Raw genomic sequence first — 16,996 nt, 5'->3', positions numbered from 1 at the left:
CTGGAAGGAGACAGAGACCACCTAGGGCCTGGGGTCAAGTGTCACATCGTAGCGCTGTCCCTCCCCAAGCTGCACCCCCCCGCCCCCCACCCCCCTGCCATAGGCTTGGGGTCAGGGGGTTGGATGTGGTAGCTGAGGCCTGCTTTTCTCTTTGGAAGCCCTCTGGAGCATTTTAATAGCGAGGATTTATTGCTCCATTAATACTCCTTATCTTGGGAGGCGTGGGATCTTGCCACATTGACTAGTGGTCACTCTTGTGGAATGGCTTGCTCAGGCAGCTGGGTTTTGCTTTACTTACCCATTTTGTTTTGGGTTGTTGTGGTGGTGGTGAGTGAGTTGTTGTGTGCCCCACCCCAGAGGGTGGGGGGACTCCAGGAGTCCCCTGCAGTCGATTACAGTCTACCTGCCCGTTTTCCCTTTATGTATACCACCAGTGGGGCCAGCGTAAGGGTCCCTCGAGCCGGTTTGCTGGGTGAATATTTGTGGTGCGAATGAAACGCTCCCACTGACCTAAGTCCCAGGGCAAGGCCCAAAGGCTCTGTGCTTTGGCTTCCAGGCTAAGGGCTGTCCTTCTTCTTGGCAGACACCGGAACCGGGGGAAGCTGAGTGACCTGGTGGCCGAGCACCTGGACCACCTGCACTATCTCAACGACATCCTGATCATCAACTGCGAGTTCCTCAATGACGTGCTCACGGACCATCTGCTGAACAGGCTCTTCCTGCCCCTCTACGTGTACTCGCTGGAGAACCAGGACACGGTGCGTCTGGGCGCCTGGTCCCCACCGTGCCTGCGGGCTGCTGGCTGACTTCAGACGGGGAGGAACGGTCCCCTTGAAGAGAACCAAGCTTTGCTAAGGGACCAAGGCTTTGAGCCTGAGATGCCTTTCAGAGTGCACTGGTTTTTCTTTCCTTTTACGTCCTGGGGGTGGAGGGGGAGGTGGAGAGAGGGAAGCTTAGGAGGAAATGCGCGTGCAGGGGAGCGGAGCAGTGAAAGTGAATGAGGAGAGAACATTGACACCAGAAGGAAACTGGAAACCTCTATGAATTTAGGATTTTGGTTTCTCTGCATCCTTCACTTGAGGTATTCTCATTCCCGGTGATTCTGATAGTCACCAGAGTGAACTGATCTACAGAAGGTCCTGGCGGCCACAGGACTTGCACAGAATGGATGGGAAGGGAGGGGCTGCACTTCGGAAAAGATCCCAGAGCAGCGACTGTCCACAGTTAGGCTCAGAATCCCGTGTGGAGGTTGAAATGCACATCCTTGGGGGCCTGCTCTCTGTCTCAGGGATTTTGGCTCAGTGGCTCTGTCGTGGACCACCAGTCTGCAACTTTAACCTGTCCCCCAGGTGGCTCTGAGCTGGCCATTCTCAGATCCCACTGTGAGAATTTCTGCCCAGTCCTTCCCAGGGTTACGGGGCAGAGACCTCAGCAGGAGGCAGGACAGGGCCTGTTGGCTATTGTGCGGGGGCGGGGGAATGGTGGGGGGGGACCAGTCTCTGCAAATGTGCCCCAGGGGTTTGTAGCTTTGTTTTTGGAGATGGAACATGGAGATTCTTTCTAAAAACCAGTAAATAGGAGAAAATTGCAGCTCTAACTAGATCTGCCAGAGGCAGCTCTGGGAGGCAGAGGGAAAGCATGGAACTTGGAGATTTCAGACCTGGGTGTAGATGCTGCTTCTTCCCTTTCCTCCCTCTGTGGCCTCGGCCAAGGGAGCTAACCTGCCTGAACCAAAGCAGGGCCCTGAAGACCCTCGCGGGGTTGACACAGGATGGAGCATGCTGGGGTTGCCTGCACACCAGGGGCCTTTCTGTGGGCAGAGTACCCCAAGCCCTCTTTGCCCATTTTGAAAGCTCTTCCTGAGAAGAGGCCTCTCCGCGGAGCGCCAGGCTCTGTGCTGCAGCCGGGGGACATTCTCATTCCTGGTAATTTAAGGAGCTAGTTCATCTCTTGGACTCAGCCTCTAATCCGTGACTAATGCTGAACGATTTCTCAGGTGGAAAAACAGAGGCCGGGAGAGATGGTATTAGATGGGCTTAGATTGCGAATTTATTTTGTGAGTGGCCTTCTCACAAGTACCAGGAAAGAATAGCCGTGGGGGCGTGGGGGATGTCGGGGACAGGGTGCCTCGCCTTCAGACAGGTAGCTTTTAGCTTCCTGTGTTTCGTGCTGCTCGTGTGTGTGACGTGGACTTCTCTCTGTCTCTTTCCCCTAACCCTCCCCAGGGAGGAGAACGCCCGAAGATCAGCCTGCCGGTTTCTCTCTATCTCCTGTCGCAGGTATGGTTATTCCTCTGTGTGTGTCCCCAGCCACGCTGGGGGGTCTTTCGGAGGACCAGGCCACATCACCCCATCTTCCTTCTGTGTCCCCCATCTTGAAGTAAAACAACAATAAGGAGAAGGCGGGTGGGGGGGGTTCTATTTTCCAGACACTCAGTAGCGGGGCTGGTATCTTCTTCGTGGTAGTGGGTGGAAATTGGAAGAAAGATGGAAAGTGAATCAAACCTGGCCCTTGCATGCTTGGTTTTTACTGTGGGGACTGAGGTTTTCAAACAACCAAGGAGTGTTCTAAATACCCTGGAAATGTGGACAGCGTGGGTCTTATTCACGGCATTTTGAAATAAGCCCCCGACCGTAAGACCTGGTGTGTGTATCCCTGCGGCAGCCTTGCTCTAAGAAACTTCCACTATGAGGCTGTTTTTAAAGACTTTTGTCATGGTTGCAGTTCCCAGATTACCTTCTGGAAGGTACCTTCTAGCAGCCTCCATTCCCAGATTTGCGTCTTGAGCCAATTTTTCTGCTCCCCCTCCTTAAACAAGCGTGTTTCCTTCTTATAATTATGTAATATTTACAAGAAGGGAAAAACTCCATGGTGACCCAGTTACATAACTTGAAAAATATTTTTATTACAAGCCGTCCAGACTTTTGGGCCATCTCATTAGACTGTCAAGTAGTCGAACGTTTGACCAGAGCTCTGTTCCCACTTCTACAGCGGCCCGCTGGCTTTGCCGAGAGAATGGCCTTCTGGCTTGGTCCCTGGGCCATTTGGAGACAGAGGGAGGGCCGAGAAGAGACGCAGCCCTGGTCTCTCCGTGCTGCCTAAGCCAGCCGGGGTCCACGGCTTGCTCCCCCTTGGAGTCTCGTCCCGGGGGCTCTGTCTGCCCGGAGCTCTGCATTGATGCCCACTTCTTCTGAATGCCCCTCTGTGTGGCCAAGCGCAGCACAAACCCCAGCTTCCCTGGCACCCTTGTCCGCCGCCTCGTTACAGATCTGCCCAAACCTCCTGCTTGGGATTCTGGGAGTCTGGGCAGCCAGATGCGCGGCCACAGGAATCCCGAGGAGAACACTCCCAGGACCCTGTAGCTGTTGGGGCGCTGCGCGGGCAGCGTCTCGTCTGAGGAGCGTGGGCTCAGGCCACGCCCTTTCTCTGCGAAGCCCCTTGCTCCTGTATCCTTGCAGAAGGCCTAGCGGCTCACGCACCGGATGACTTGTGCAGTAGCTCACAAAAAGCAGAATGTGCGATTCAGCACCCTCAGCTGAAGTGACAGGGCCCACCCTCCCCTGCATTTTCAGTTAGCTTTTTCATAGTGATGCCCCCAAATGTGTGAAAACCTTGAATTCAGGTAGAAATCTCATGTCTTTGGTCTCTACGTCAGAGCATCCTTACAAATTATTTGATAAGTACAGCTACAAAACCAAGAAAATTCACATTTACCATGTTAATTTAGTGTGTGTGACCGGGAACGCTGTCCTTGGAGAAGTCTCCCTCTTACTCCTGTCCCCCAGGCACCCGGTCCCATTCCGCAGTTGCAGCAGCGTTTCAGTGTCTGGCAAGGCTTTCTCTCCCTCCGTCTGTCTCTGTCTGTCTTTCTTTCTTTCTTATCCTTTTTCCTCTTTCCTTCTTTCTCTTTCTAACAATGTTTATGTTTGTAATAAATTCTTTAAGTTAAAAAGTTCAAACAGGTGAAAACCGAGTTTCCTTCCTACTTTTGCTTCTGATTTCTGTCCCCAGGGACAAGTACAGTTACAGGGTTTTCCTGTGCCCTTCCAGAGACATTGCCTGTGGAGGCGGGGAGGTTCTCAACTGGGGGCGATTTTGCCTCCTCCACCCCAGGGATGTTTGGCAACATCTGGAGACATTTCTGGTTGGGAAGAGGCCAGAGAGGTTGCCAAACATCCTCCAATGCTCTGGACAGCCCCCCCTGCACCCCCCCCCCCCCCCGCCCCTGGAACAAAGAATATGGCCGGATACTAGTGCCGGGGTTTAGAAATCCTGTTCCGTGTGTATGTAAGCAGATGCAAATGTGCACACACACCCTTTTTCTGTATAAATGGTGGGTATGTCCCAAGCTGTGCTGCGCCACTGGTGTGGTCTTTGTATTTTAAAACAAAGTAGCAGGTGTGTCTGAGCCAGCTTCGAGTACCCCAATTCCCAAAGCCTATCTGCTGAAGGTTAGGCAATAGGGTGGGGTAGTAGGGCCATCCCAGACAGCCCCGCCCCTGCTGATTTTGCCTGCTGGCACAACTAGGCCCAACTCTGGCTCATGTGGCCTTCCTTCCCCGCAGCGTCCACACCTACCAACGCTGCCATGGCATCTCAGGGGTCGGAGCTCATTCCAGTGATGGGATCTCTGGGCAGCCGACCCTTTGCCAAGTCCTTGATTGGAGCAAGACTTGCTGGCCCCTTCTTCCCGTATAACTGAAATGTTGGGCCGGTGCCTTCCAGTCTTAGCGTAATCAAATTTGACACTAAAATGCCTGTGGAGAGGAAGGAGTGTGCTGGTTTGGCTGCTGCTTTCCCACATTGCTCCGCTTCAGCCGGATTTGGCTTCCCCCGGCCGTGAGGGACAGTCTTGCTTTAATGCACTTCCTTCCGCTGGGGAGCAGCCAGCCAAATAGGCAACAGTCCGAACGAAGGAGGGGCCGACCCTGGAAGAAGAGAGGCCTGGCTGCTTTTGCCTAAATGGGCCCCATTCTTTGGATTTTGCTTCATGGGGAATGCTGCTTAACACAGGGATGGAGTAGCCCAACCTAGTTGTTTCTGATCCAGGTAGATAGGGCGCAGGCTTTAATGCAAATCCCATGTCTCCTTTCTCACCAGGTCTTCCTAATTATACATCACGCACCCTTGGTGAACTCTTTAGCTGACGTCATTCTGAATGGTGATCTGTCTGAGATGTACGCTAAGACCGAACAGGATGTTCAGAGAAGTTGTGTAAGTCGTTAGCGTCGGGACTGTTCCTAGACCTTGATAAGAAGCCGCTGCCCATTTTGCTCACCCGTGTGTTTCTCTAAAACCAGAAACCAACCTTCTGCCTCTGTGGCAGTGATGATGTGTAAGCTAGTCGTGGATTCAAGGAACCTAATCAGTCTTTAAATGTGTACCCAGGAAAACTTGGGTTGTGGAACTGATTATCACATGTTGTTGGACAGGAAATCGTACTGCTCTGGGCCCACAGTTATGTATCTGTGAGACGCTGTTACTGGGATGGAATGAGAGGGTACCTTTTCTAAGACACAAATACCTACAGAGACTGGACAGAGAACACCTATGCGTGATACGAGAGAGCAGTAGGGGAGGGTGGGGACTGGGGCAGATTGGAGAGCATATACGTCCTTAGTCAGCAGCTGCTGTTCCAGCTCTACCTGCAGTTCGGTAGGAATATGGATGCAGCAGTGCCTGCTTTCCTCATGATTCCAAAGAAGCTGGAAATCTGCGTTTGGATGCAGACACTCCCACGTTTTAAACGATCATTCCCAGCTGTGGCCTAAACAGAGCACGTCTGTGGTTTGTGTGTATTGGTGCATTTTGTGCTCTGCTAAAGGAAGACTCCCGAGATCGGTATCACGATTTCTTCCAGGGTTTTCCTAGCGTGGCCCGTGTGTACTTGCCTGTCTTCCTTCCTACCATCTTGCTCCTATGTCCTGAGCTCCAGGGTTCCTCGGTACTGGTTCAGCTTGCTTTTTCCCCAGCACGCCCCTTGTCCCTGTGCCTTTTCCATACCTGCACCCTGGAATGCCCTTGTGTTGCTCCTTGTTCCCTCTCCTTGAAGCAGCTTTAAGCACCTCTGGCAGGCACCTTGTCTCCCCATATCTGTTGCAGCTGGGATTTGGCCTGTGTATCTGAGACGAGCACAGTATTTCACAAAAAGGCAGTTTCGTGAGCACTGTGTATCTTCAACTGGTTTCTCGGGCAGTAGGCACAAAGGTAACAGGGCTAGGTTTGCCCTTGGGCAGTTGACTCTGTTGCCATACCTGAGCTAGGAGGCCGGTGGATTGTGGTCCCATAGCCTGAAACGCCGGGAACGCCCAGAGTGCAGTGACGAGAGTCCCTGCCGTGCTGGTTTTTCTGGTGTGCGGCGCCTCGGCCGGGCCATTTTGCTGTTTAAGGGAGTCACAGAGCCTCTGAAAATGTTCCCAGAAACTTTCTGTCCTTGTTGGTGGTGGCACTAGTTCAGCTGAATTGAATGGGGCCCTTTCATGGCCCCTGTCTGGCCTATCCCTCCTTTGATTCATTCAACGAGCGTTTATTAAGCCCTTTCTTTGGATCAGGCACCCTGTTAGCACTGCGGACATCCTAAATAGTCTGTCTTGTTGGAGCTTTAGAGTCCAGTGGGAGAGACCGATGTTGCTCAGATAGACCAAGAAATGCACTCTCTCCAGTCTTACAAGTGCTCTAAAGGGAAGGAGTCGCTTTTGGCAAGAGGATGCGGAACCTAGGGGTGACAGGGGTGATGAGTATTGAACTGGGAAGGACTCCCCTCAGGGCTCGTGCCAGGACACCATAGCGAAAACGTGGAACTAACTGACTTGGTGTTCATGGAGCCAGAGATGTTTCTCTGCACCTTTCTTAACCTCCGGCTTGCTGACTGACTGCCCGTGGTGCTGCGCTGATTCCGCGGAGTCCCCGGGGCCTTCCGGGCAGAGCTGCTGAGGGCTTGCCCGCGGCTCCCTTCAAACACAGTGTTTCACCCCATTTAGAAAGCAGGGAGGGCTGGTCCTTACCCCGAAGGGCCGTCGGTGAGGACGGGAGGGAACTATATCGGAAGTGTACCTGATGGATCCAGCCCAGCCCTCAGAGCTGTTTGGTTTGGCGTTCGGAGTATTTAAAAGAAAATTTTATGAACGACCAACTCTAACATTTAGGAAGTTCCACGTAACAATGCAGATTTCGGGATTGCGTTGAACAGTCAGCAGGCCTGGTCCCCATTACACACGTGTTTCTGCAGTAAGCTTCTCCGCTGCAACCCCCACCATCAGATGAGGCATGTGTTTGCCATCGGACGGGCCCACTCCCCACGCCGCCCCTGCAGACCCGTACGGCATTAACATTGGTAGCAAGCTGGGATGTGCTGAATCCCTTTGGACTTTCTTTGGTCGCCACTCAGGCTTTGTCCCAGAACGTCTTCCTGTAAGACATCTGGTGCCAAAGTCCGACGTGGTGTTCAGAGAGATGACGCAGAGATCTTTGGGGTGCTGGGGTTTGGAGGGTTTTTCATTGCGACTGATGGGCATGCAGTTGTGAGAAATAATCATACCCTTGCCCTGGTCATCCCCCAGGGGTCACATCTTGCAAAACTCTGGTACCCTGTCACAGCGGGATACTGGTCTCAATGCTTGGGGTTTGCAATTTGAGCAAAAGCAGATTGCACAAAGTTCCTGGTGACCGCTCAGCTTGGGATACCCACTTTGGTCGAACCCTCTAATGAGAGGGAGCATTTAGGAGATGTGTTCTTTCTCTCGCCCGCCTCCTTTGGGGATGAGTCTCCTACCTCCATTGTGATAGGCACACAACAGCTCGCCGCAGTGGACGCCTGAACCAAAAATGAGATTGTTTTGAGCATGAAAGGAATTGCCAGCCCAAGTGAAAGTGTTAGCTTTCTGCTTCCGGCTATCGCCTTTCCCTGGGCGCAGAATCGAACTTTGTTGTGTTCCGATGACTGCACTTGAAACTTGGGCAGAGTGGAGGTGAACCCCGTTTATGACATGTTTGACAGTAGTCCTGGTAAGATTCACCTTCTTTCCCTCTGAGCAAGAACGGTCTCCTATTGTTTCCTGCCTAACTCGGATGTGGTTTGATCATGCTTGTTTTAAGCTTCTTGATCTTTTTTAACCTACTTTCTCCTTCCCGTAATTTGTAGATAAGTTACTGGTATTGCTTCATTTTTACCAGCAGACCTTTCACAAAACCAAACCAAAATTGGAGAGAGAGAAGCAGAGGGAAGAGCAGAGTTATTTGAAAAGTCTATAATTTAGGGTGAAATTTAAAACACATGAGCATGTTTAGGTAAATGTCGAATTGAAATTCATCTGTGCATTAAAATCATATGGTTCCTGCTAAGGGCCAGTTCTTGCTATAATTCTAATGCAGAGCAGATCCTGTTTCTTGTCGAGGGAAATAGAGTAGGAACACTAATCCTGAAACTGCTAACGTCTCGTTATTTTTGCAACATGAAAATATAGATGAGATGATGGGATACGCATTGTTGCCTACAGGTGCTTTTTTTTTTTTTGAGGGCCTATTTTCATCTTCTGCTTCTGTGGAATAGTTTCCTTCATTTTGTATTCATTCGGTCCGTTTCTGCATAATGACACAACCCCCAGCCTTGTCGGGCTTCCCGTGCCCCGCCAGCGGATGAGGCCATGTCCTGGAGATGCTGGCATCACCTGGGCCATCATGGGCTTGCCGGAGTTGCTCATGGGCACTCGCTACAAGAACAAGCCACTCGATGAGTGAACCGGGCGTGGGGTCACAAGGGCTCTCGTGATGTTCTTAATGACTCTCAAAACAGAAATAGCTTCGGAGCCTGACCCTCACATGCCACCTTCTCTTTGCTCCGCAGCGGGCTTGGAGGGGGAAGTGTTAGAGCGGGTTGCTTTGGGTACTGCTCTGCTTCCCATCTTAAGGGACAGTCTAGTGGAGTGGACTCTGGAGTCAGGCTGCCCGGGCCCCCCAAATTCTGGCTTCTGCTCTCACTAGGTGCGTCCCAGGGCAAGTTAGTCCACCTCCCCAGGCCTCCGTTTCCTCCCTTCTCCAATTAGAATAAAGGACACGGGCCTGCAGAGAGGATTAAATGCAGGGTAAAGTGCTTCTCCTGAAGCTTAGTGCCCATCAAGCCCTGAATATTAGATGTTGACGTTACAATGATCTTAGTTTCTGAAGGTACGCAACAATCCTGTGTCTCCTACTCAGGACCTCCCTTCTTGGGATGATGAGGGTAGAGGCACAATTACAGCACCCCTCAGGGGGGCTCCTTGTGACCAGACACGGACGCCCCAAGGGCCAGGTGTGGGCAACAGCGATGACAAAGATAACACTAATAGTGCACTGTTGCCGTTTGTTGGCAGGGAGCTGAGCTCTTTGCACTCGTGGACCTGCAACTTAGCCAGCCCCAGATTCGCTCTCTGGAAAGTGCAAAGGCTTAACCAGCTTAGGTGTGTTCCTGTGGTTGGCTGGCTATGAATTCAGGATGGGGACTGAGAATCCTGGGGGCAGAAGAGACTCGTTTGTCCCAAAGTGAGGATGTCAACCACCCCTCTGTAGGAACCAGTTCAGCCAGTTGGAATGGTTTCCCTGTGATTCCCTGGGGATCCCAAGGTGCATGACGGCACCCCGAAAACATTAGCCTCTGTGTCCTCTCTGCATGACACCTGTCTTTCCTGGGAGCTGGGTCTGTTGCCAGCCAAATACTCCTCTGGTCCTGGCCTGTGGAGCCAGCAGCCGAGAACCTAGCAGCCCGACTCTTCTGCTTCCGTGTGTACAGAATCAGAGCACTGGTCATTGTCTTGGGTCCCCTGGTCACTGCTGCAGGACCGTCTCTGCAAACCAGGCTTGAACCAGACGGCAGCTGAGCCTCCTGCGTATTGAATGCAGCACGCAGAGTAGCCTCCTCTGCAGCCCGATTTAGAGCTCCCCTGAGTCTTTCAGTGACCCTGACCTTACTTGTGATCCCTGGCTAATCAATTCTGCTTCTGAAGCACGCACATTCCTCTTCCTGAAAGTGGTAAGAGGCTTCTGGGAGAGGGTTGATGGGGCACACTGATGGAAAAAATAGACCACCATAAATCAAGGGCCTTCATTGGCACAGATACAAACATTCCCACAAAAGAATTTGAACTCATTGTGTCTTCTCCCTTTCTTACGGGGCCATTGTGGTCTGTCCTGTAATCCCTGAATGGAATGCTCGGTCCCAGTCACCACCATGGCCTGCGGAAGGTTGGAGTGTGGCGGTGCTGATTCATGCCTAAGAGGATGTGGCAGAATCAGAGAACCCAGAGCGTGGCTCCTTCCACTTAGCGAGTGGGGCGCTGTGGAAGAGAGACCTCTTAGAATGGTCACCTCTTCCTTTCTCCTGGGCAGGTAGGGCTGGACAATTGACAGAAGTCCCATAGCTTGGATGCTCATGGTGGGGAGAGCCTTTAGCAGGGCCGAGGGTGACTTCACCTGAGGGCCAGGGAGGCCAGTCCTGGGCCAGTGAGCCCGAGAAGGGCCAGGGGTTCTTGGAATGGCCATATGTTGGAGGAGACAGCAGGGAAAAGCAGAGTGGGCAAATTGGGGTGCAGTGGGGGTGGAGAAGATTTTATGGCTGTGACCCTTGGAGGCTCTTCTGCACTTGCTGGGCAGCATGACACAGAGCAGGCTGGGGTGGCCCCACTGCTGGAGACCGCTTGCTCCTTAATGTGAGGTATTCTCATCTTCCCCTCTTTCCTCCGGTGTTGAATGAGGACCATCTAGTCTGCGTTGAGCCGTTGGTGAATTCTTCCAGGTTTCTGTGAAAAGTTGGAAAATTGGGGGTGGGGACAGAAAAATGAGGCACCCACTGCTTCTGGCATCTCTGCCCTGGGACTTGGTTGGTTTTTAAGCAGCCGCCTAGCCCCTGTGGGCGTTTGTGTTTTTTAACGAGATTCTGAGGTTTTTGAAGCCTTGTCAGAATTACTTATTCATCTACTTAACAAATAATTATTGGACAGGTGCCACATACATTTACAGGCACCATAGTACAGTAGGGAACTAATAAGGCCCCAGACCTGCTGGAGCTTCCAAGAGCTTCTGTCTTAGTGGGAAGAGAGAGAGCAACAACAAAACTGTTAGTAAACATTGTTGCATGTTAGAATGCGAGAAGTGCTTTAGAAAAGCAACAGTAGTAAATTAGAGAAGGGAGAGAGGGCAGCACTAAAAGGCTTGAGAGGGGTGCAGTTCTCCACAGAGTGGCCAGGGTAGGGCTCATTGGGAAGATGACAGTTGAGCATAGATGTGAAGGAGATGAGGAAGTGAGTCATGTAGATTTCTGCAGGAAGAGCGCTTTGGCTGGAAAGAGTAGTCAGTGCAAAGGCCCTGAGGCAGGAATGTGCCTGGTGTGTCAGGAACAGCAAGGAGCCGCGTGGCAAGGCATAGTAGTAGGGTGAGGTCAGGGAGGCATCAAGCCTTTGAGGCATATGGTGACTTGGGAGCCATTGGGAGACTCCGGAGTTTAGATCAGGAAAAATGGGACCATCGTAACCTTTGTGGCCCCAGGTTTTAGCATGGCTCCTGCAGTAAACATCACTTGTCTTGAAATAGTGAATCTCATGAGGGAATTGAGTACCTTGTCTATAACGAGCCAAGAAGATCCAGTCTTGGTTGCCAGGGTCTTCCCACCGGGAAACTTGGTTTTGCTCAGGGTGCTTTGTCTGACGGGAGGCTGGGGGGCCACACACGGGTGACAAAAGGGCCACTTTGTTCACTTCCCTCTCCGATGCCCCAGCGGTTTAGTGACTGGGCCAGGAGGGGAGTGGTGTGAATCAACTCATTGTCCAGCTGAAGACCCCAAACGAGGCAGGTGGGCCTAACTCGAATCCTGGGAGACAGTCGGTGGGGTTTCCCCAGGGAGTTCAGAGTTCCTGGCTGTCCTGTGATTGAGTACTCCCTGACCACTTGCTGTGATGCTTGTAACCTTACCCCAGGAGACCCTGCTGGAAACCTCCAGCTTCATGAACAAAAGGAAGGGAAAAGAAGGCTTCGGGGCTTTATTGGCTCACACGGTATTGCCCTGGTCCCACTACTGTGATGGGTCATTCCGCAGTAAGAGCAGTGCCCCTCTGTTGAGCCCTTCCTGCGTGCCAGGCTGGCTGGCTTGCTCGCTCCACTTCCCCCCTCCCACATGTGTTTCTGGAACACCCACACGTTCCAGACAGGCACTGGGCTGGCCTTGGGATACAGGACGAACGAGACAGACGAGGTCCCTGTCTTGACATTCTGGTAGGGGGAAGCATAGTAAATAAGCATGTCGACACAGATTGAAGATTTGAATCTGGGGAGAAACAAACCAGCTTTGAGAGAAGGTGAGGGAAGGCTTCCCGGAGGAGGTCGCCTTATTGGGTTGGGAGACTGAAAGATGCAGAGCTGAGCTGGGGGTGGTGAGGGCCGACGGCAGGTTGTGATGGGCAAGGTGTGGAAAATGGTCAGTCAGCATCTTGGTGGGATCAGAACAGGAACCCCTGTGCAAGAAATACCGGGTCAGTGGGAGAGGAGGGGCCGTTCCTCATCTTGTTCATCACCTTTGACGTCTCCTTTTAGGCTCCTGAGAACCCCGAGAGTGGCGTGGTATTATCGTCCCATTCTGTGCATGAGCAAGCCGACACCCCCAGAGCTTAGGTGATCATCCTGTCCTTCCCTGGCACCAGGGGATTGCAGGCGTCCAGCCCCAGACACGCAGTGCTGCCTCTGATTCATGCCCTCCGTCACCGTCTGCAGCGACAGTCACTCACAGTTCAGCATGACATGTGGGCTTCTGAGCCAAATGTTTAGGGTAACTGGGAGTTCCCACTATCCCACAGCTCCTTCTTCCTAGAGAATAAGTTCCAGTAAAACACTCTTCCTAAAGAAATACCCCATAGGTGTTTGGCGTGTTGTCACTGACTGAGCGAGTGTGTTTTATTTTGCATGAGCCGTGAACACGCCTCTTCCCTCATAAGCATCTTGCAGTTAATCTCTCCCCCAGCAGTCATTAGCTGTTGGTCGAATGCCAGGCACAGCACTGAAGGGGCAAACCAGGCAGCACTAGGCGTGGAGGGGGAGAAGGCCGGGGGAGGAGATGAGGCTGGTGTCTCCCGGGCCTGGCCGCACCCAGAGTTGCTTCCTGGGCCGTCCCAGCCCCATCTTGCTGCTACCTGCTGCGTCTCACCTGGGCACAGTGCCCGGCGCGGGTGCAGTACGAGTCCTCGGAGCTCTGAGAGCGTTCTGGTGCCAGGTCAGTGGGCATCTCTCTGGTTTTTGCCTCTGCAGCTGTAACAGTCCCTGATAATTGGCCAATTCATGGAGAAGAATGCCACGCTCCTCTTGTTTATGGAACTGGCCTCTTACGTCTTTACGTTTTTCCTGATGGGTTTTATTTTCTCCCTTACATTCGGCTGTGCTGTCCAGTTGCCTCACGGACATGGTTGTGCATTCTGGACATGCGCTGGCCTCAGTTCCACAGCCCCACGTGACTAGGGGTCTGGCCTGTGGTGTGCGCACGCGGGACCAGCTTAGTGCTTATGCCCTCTGATGTTTGCTTGCTGGTCCCCGCTTTGTGGAGCCAGAAGAGGTTCACTCTGCAGTGGCTATGTGCCGAGCTTCCCTTCACGGCCGTTTGCAAAGCCGAGTGCTGTTGGTTATGGTTGGTGCGGGCCTGGGTCACCGTCACCCCCTGTGACATTCGGAGCCCTGTGTGTACGAGGCAGACTGGGGAATAATCACACATGGTGGGCGGCTGTAATGATGGTCAGGTCAGGAGGCTGCCTCGTTGAGTGCTATGTCAACCCTCCCTGAGCTTTCAGGGCGTGTGTCCCCCTGCTGCTCTGATTAGCATGACTGGGGCCTGGCCGGGTCCTTACATTTGCCCTGTGGGAGGCCAGCCCCACCTTGGCAGACTTGCCAGATGCTTGTTGAAGGGGATGGGTGCCGGAGCGGTGCTGCAGAATCGCCAGGGCCCTGGGCACTGAAGCCAGACTCCCTAGATCCAAATCCTGGCTCTGTCTTCGGCTCTGCCTTTGCTGAGCGGGTGACCTTGGGCCAGTCCTTTGCCCTCCGCAGCACCCTCTCCTCCCTAGTCAGCTATTGGAGGATAACGCGAGTCCGTGTATGTAACGTGCTCACAGCGGCAGCAGTGGGTACACTTCCGTTGCCCACGGAACCTTAGTGATAGTCGTTAGTACCTGGAAACAGGTAACAAGGAGGTGTGCTACGTTCTGGCACTGGCCTGTGGGGGTAGTGCTGCTATGAGGCCCATTTGGTGCCTGTGGGAACCGAGGCCCTGGGGGGAGGTGGGGAGCAGTGGGACACTGGGCCTGGGCTCTGGCTGCTCCAGCGTCCCCACCGGTCCCAGCCTGCCTTGGTGCTTTTCCTGGCCATTCCCACTGAACCACTGAATAGGTAGAAAGAAAGCCTCTCTGCAGGTTGGATCTACCAGGTACAGAGGCAGAGGTACCCCAAGAGCTCTTCCCAGGCCATGGGCACCATGAAGTCCATCAAGAGCCGGGGGCTGGAGGGGCCGCCCAGCGGGCCCAGCTCTACCGCCTGACTTCTGGTGTGCCTGCTGCTCCCTGGGGAAGCTGGCCAAGCACGTCGCCAGGCGTCCCAGCTCCAGTGGCCCTGGCCTTCACAGAAATAAAGGGTCCATGGCCAGAGCTCTGAGCTGGCCTTGCTACTATTCTCCTCTTCTCCCAATCTTCTTCTGGTGAACTCGGCTACCATTCAAAACTTGGACCCGTCATTTCTTTCTCCGTGAAGCCCTCCTGCACTTCCCCCTTGCCTCTGCCTCCCCTGGCTGGCATAGTTCCCCACTCCTTCCTCCGTGCCCCCAGTGTCCACATGGACACACGGCAGAGCACTGCCCGCTCCTGGCTGGGCTTTGGGCTCTGCACAGGCAGCCCCAGGACAGCCGTGCTCCTGGTGTTTGGTCTGGCTCAGTGAGTGAGGTCGGTCCCCCGGGGATGGCTGTGACTCCAGCTTCCAGACTTGTCTGAATTGTTCCTAGTTTGTATTTAGGGCATTAGGACAATGAGATTTCCTTGAAAAGTCTGTAGGTGAATGGTTTTTTTTTTTTTTTTTTAATTTTCTATTTTTTATTAACATATAGTGTATTGTTTGCCCCAGGGGTGCAGGTCTGTGAATCGTCAGACTTACATACTTCACAGCACTCACCATAGCACATACCCTCCCCAATGTCCATAACCCAACCACCCTCTCCCTACCCCCTCCCCCTGGCAACCCTCAGTTTGTTTTGTGAGATTAAAACTCTCTTATGGTTTGTTTCCCTCCTCATCCCATCTTGTTTCATTTTTTTCTTCCCTACCCCCCAAACCCCTCATGTTGCATCTCAACTTCCTCATATCAGGAAGATCATATGATAATTCTCTTTCTCTGATTGACTTTGTTTGCTCAGCATAATACCCTCTAGTTCCATCCACATTGTTGCAAATGGCAAGATTTCATTTCTTTTGATGGCTGCATAGGGTTCCACTGTGTATATATACCACATCTTCTTTATCCATTCATCTGTTTTTTTTTTTTTTTAAAGATTTTATTTATTTATTTGTCAGAGAGAGACAGAGAGGGAGAGAGAGCGAGCACAGGCAGACAGAATGGCAGGCAGAGGCTGAGGGAGAATAAGGCTCCCTGACGAGCAAGGAGCCCGATGTGGGACTCGATCCCAGGACGCTGGGATCATGACCTGAGCCGAAGGCAGCCGCTTAACCAACTGAGCCACCCAGGCGTCCCTCCATTCATCTGTTGATGGACATCTAGGTTCTCTCCATAGTTTGGCTATTGTGGGCATTGCTGCTATAAACATTCGGGTGCACGTGCCCCTTTGGATCACTACATTTGTATCTTTAGGGTAAATACCCAGTAATGCGATTGCTAGGTCCCAGGGTAGCTCTATTTTCAAATTTTTGAGGAGCCTCCATACTGTTTTCCAGAGTGGCTACACCAGATTGGATTCCCACCAACAGTGTAGGAGGGTTCTGCTTACTCCGCATCCTCACCAGCATCTGTCGTTTCCTGACTTGTTAATTTTAGCCATTCTGACTGACGTGAGGTGGTATCTCATTGTGGTTTTTGTCTGTATTTCCCTGATGCCGAGTGATGTGGAGCACTTTTTCACGTGTCTGTTGGCCATCTGGATGTCTTTTTTGCAGAAATGTCTGTTCATGTCCTCTGCCCATTTCTTGATTGAATTATTTGTTCTTTGGGTGTTGCATTTGATAAGTTATTTATAGATTCTGGTTACTAGCTCTTTATCTGATATGTCATTTGCGAATATCTTCTCCCATTCTGTCGGTTATTTTTTGGTTTTGTTGACTGTTTCCTTTGCTGTGCAAAAGTTTTGATCTTGATGAAGTCCCGATGGTTCATTTTTGCCCTTGCTTCCCTTGCCTTTGGCGATGTTTCTAGGAAGAAGTTGCTGTGGCTGAGGTCGAAGAGGTTGCTGCCCATGTTCTTCTCAAGGATTTTGATGGATTCCTCTCTCTCACTGAGGTCCTTCAACCATTTTGAGTCTATTTTCGTGTGTGGTATAAGTAAATGGTCCAGTTTCATTCTTCTGCACGTGGCTGTCCAGTTCTCCCGACACCATTTGTTGAAGAGACTGTCTTTTTCCCATTGGACATTCTTTCCTGCTTTGTCAAAGATTAGTTGACCATAGAGTTGAGGGTCTATTTCTGGGCTCTCTATTCTGTTCCATTGATCTGTGTCTGTTTTTGTGCCAGTACCATACTGTCTTGATGATGACAGCTTTGTAACAGAGCTTGAAGTCTGGAATTGTGATGCCACCATCTTTTTCTGGCTTTCTTTTTCATCATTCCTCTGGCTATTTGGGGTCTTTTCTGGTTCCATATAAATTTTAGGATTATTTGTTCCATTTCTTTGAAAAGAAAATGATGATATTTTGATAGGGATCACATTAAACATGTAGATTGCTTTAGGTAGCATAGACATTTTCACAATATTTGTTCTTCCAATCCATGAGCATGGGACA

General features: G+C 51.9%; 1 protein-coding gene across 13 annotated transcripts in view; it reads left to right on the top strand.

The window, feature by feature from the left end:
• The window catches only part of CLEC16A (C-type lectin domain containing 16A), a 203,137-nt gene that overhangs the window by 29,475 nt on the left and 156,666 nt on the right, over positions 1-16,996 (top strand). For 12 of the 13 annotated variants that reach the window (XR_004380158.1, XR_004380159.1, XM_032836306.1 and 9 more), the window contains 3 exons: positions 584-758; positions 2,226-2,279; positions 5,101-5,214. Coding sequence is in view for 11 of the 13 variants with exons in the window: in XM_032836306.1 (XP_032692197.1) it covers positions 584-758; positions 2,226-2,279; positions 5,101-5,214 (343 nt within the window). In the remaining 2 variants the exon portion in view is untranslated. The remainder of the gene's footprint in view (positions 1-583; positions 759-2,225; positions 2,280-5,100; positions 5,215-16,996) is intronic. The other variant, XM_032836305.1, reaches the window with a different exon arrangement.

This window comes from Lontra canadensis, unplaced genomic scaffold (assembly GCF_010015895.1).
Source record: "Lontra canadensis isolate GAN:19392208 unplaced genomic scaffold, GSC_riverotter_1.0 scaffold91, whole genome shotgun sequence".
In the NCBI taxonomy this organism is placed as follows: Eukaryota; Metazoa; Chordata; class Mammalia; order Carnivora; family Mustelidae; genus Lontra; species Lontra canadensis.
The sequence above is the reverse complement of the archived record's forward strand: the minus strand, read 5'-3'. Positions and strand labels throughout refer to the sequence as shown.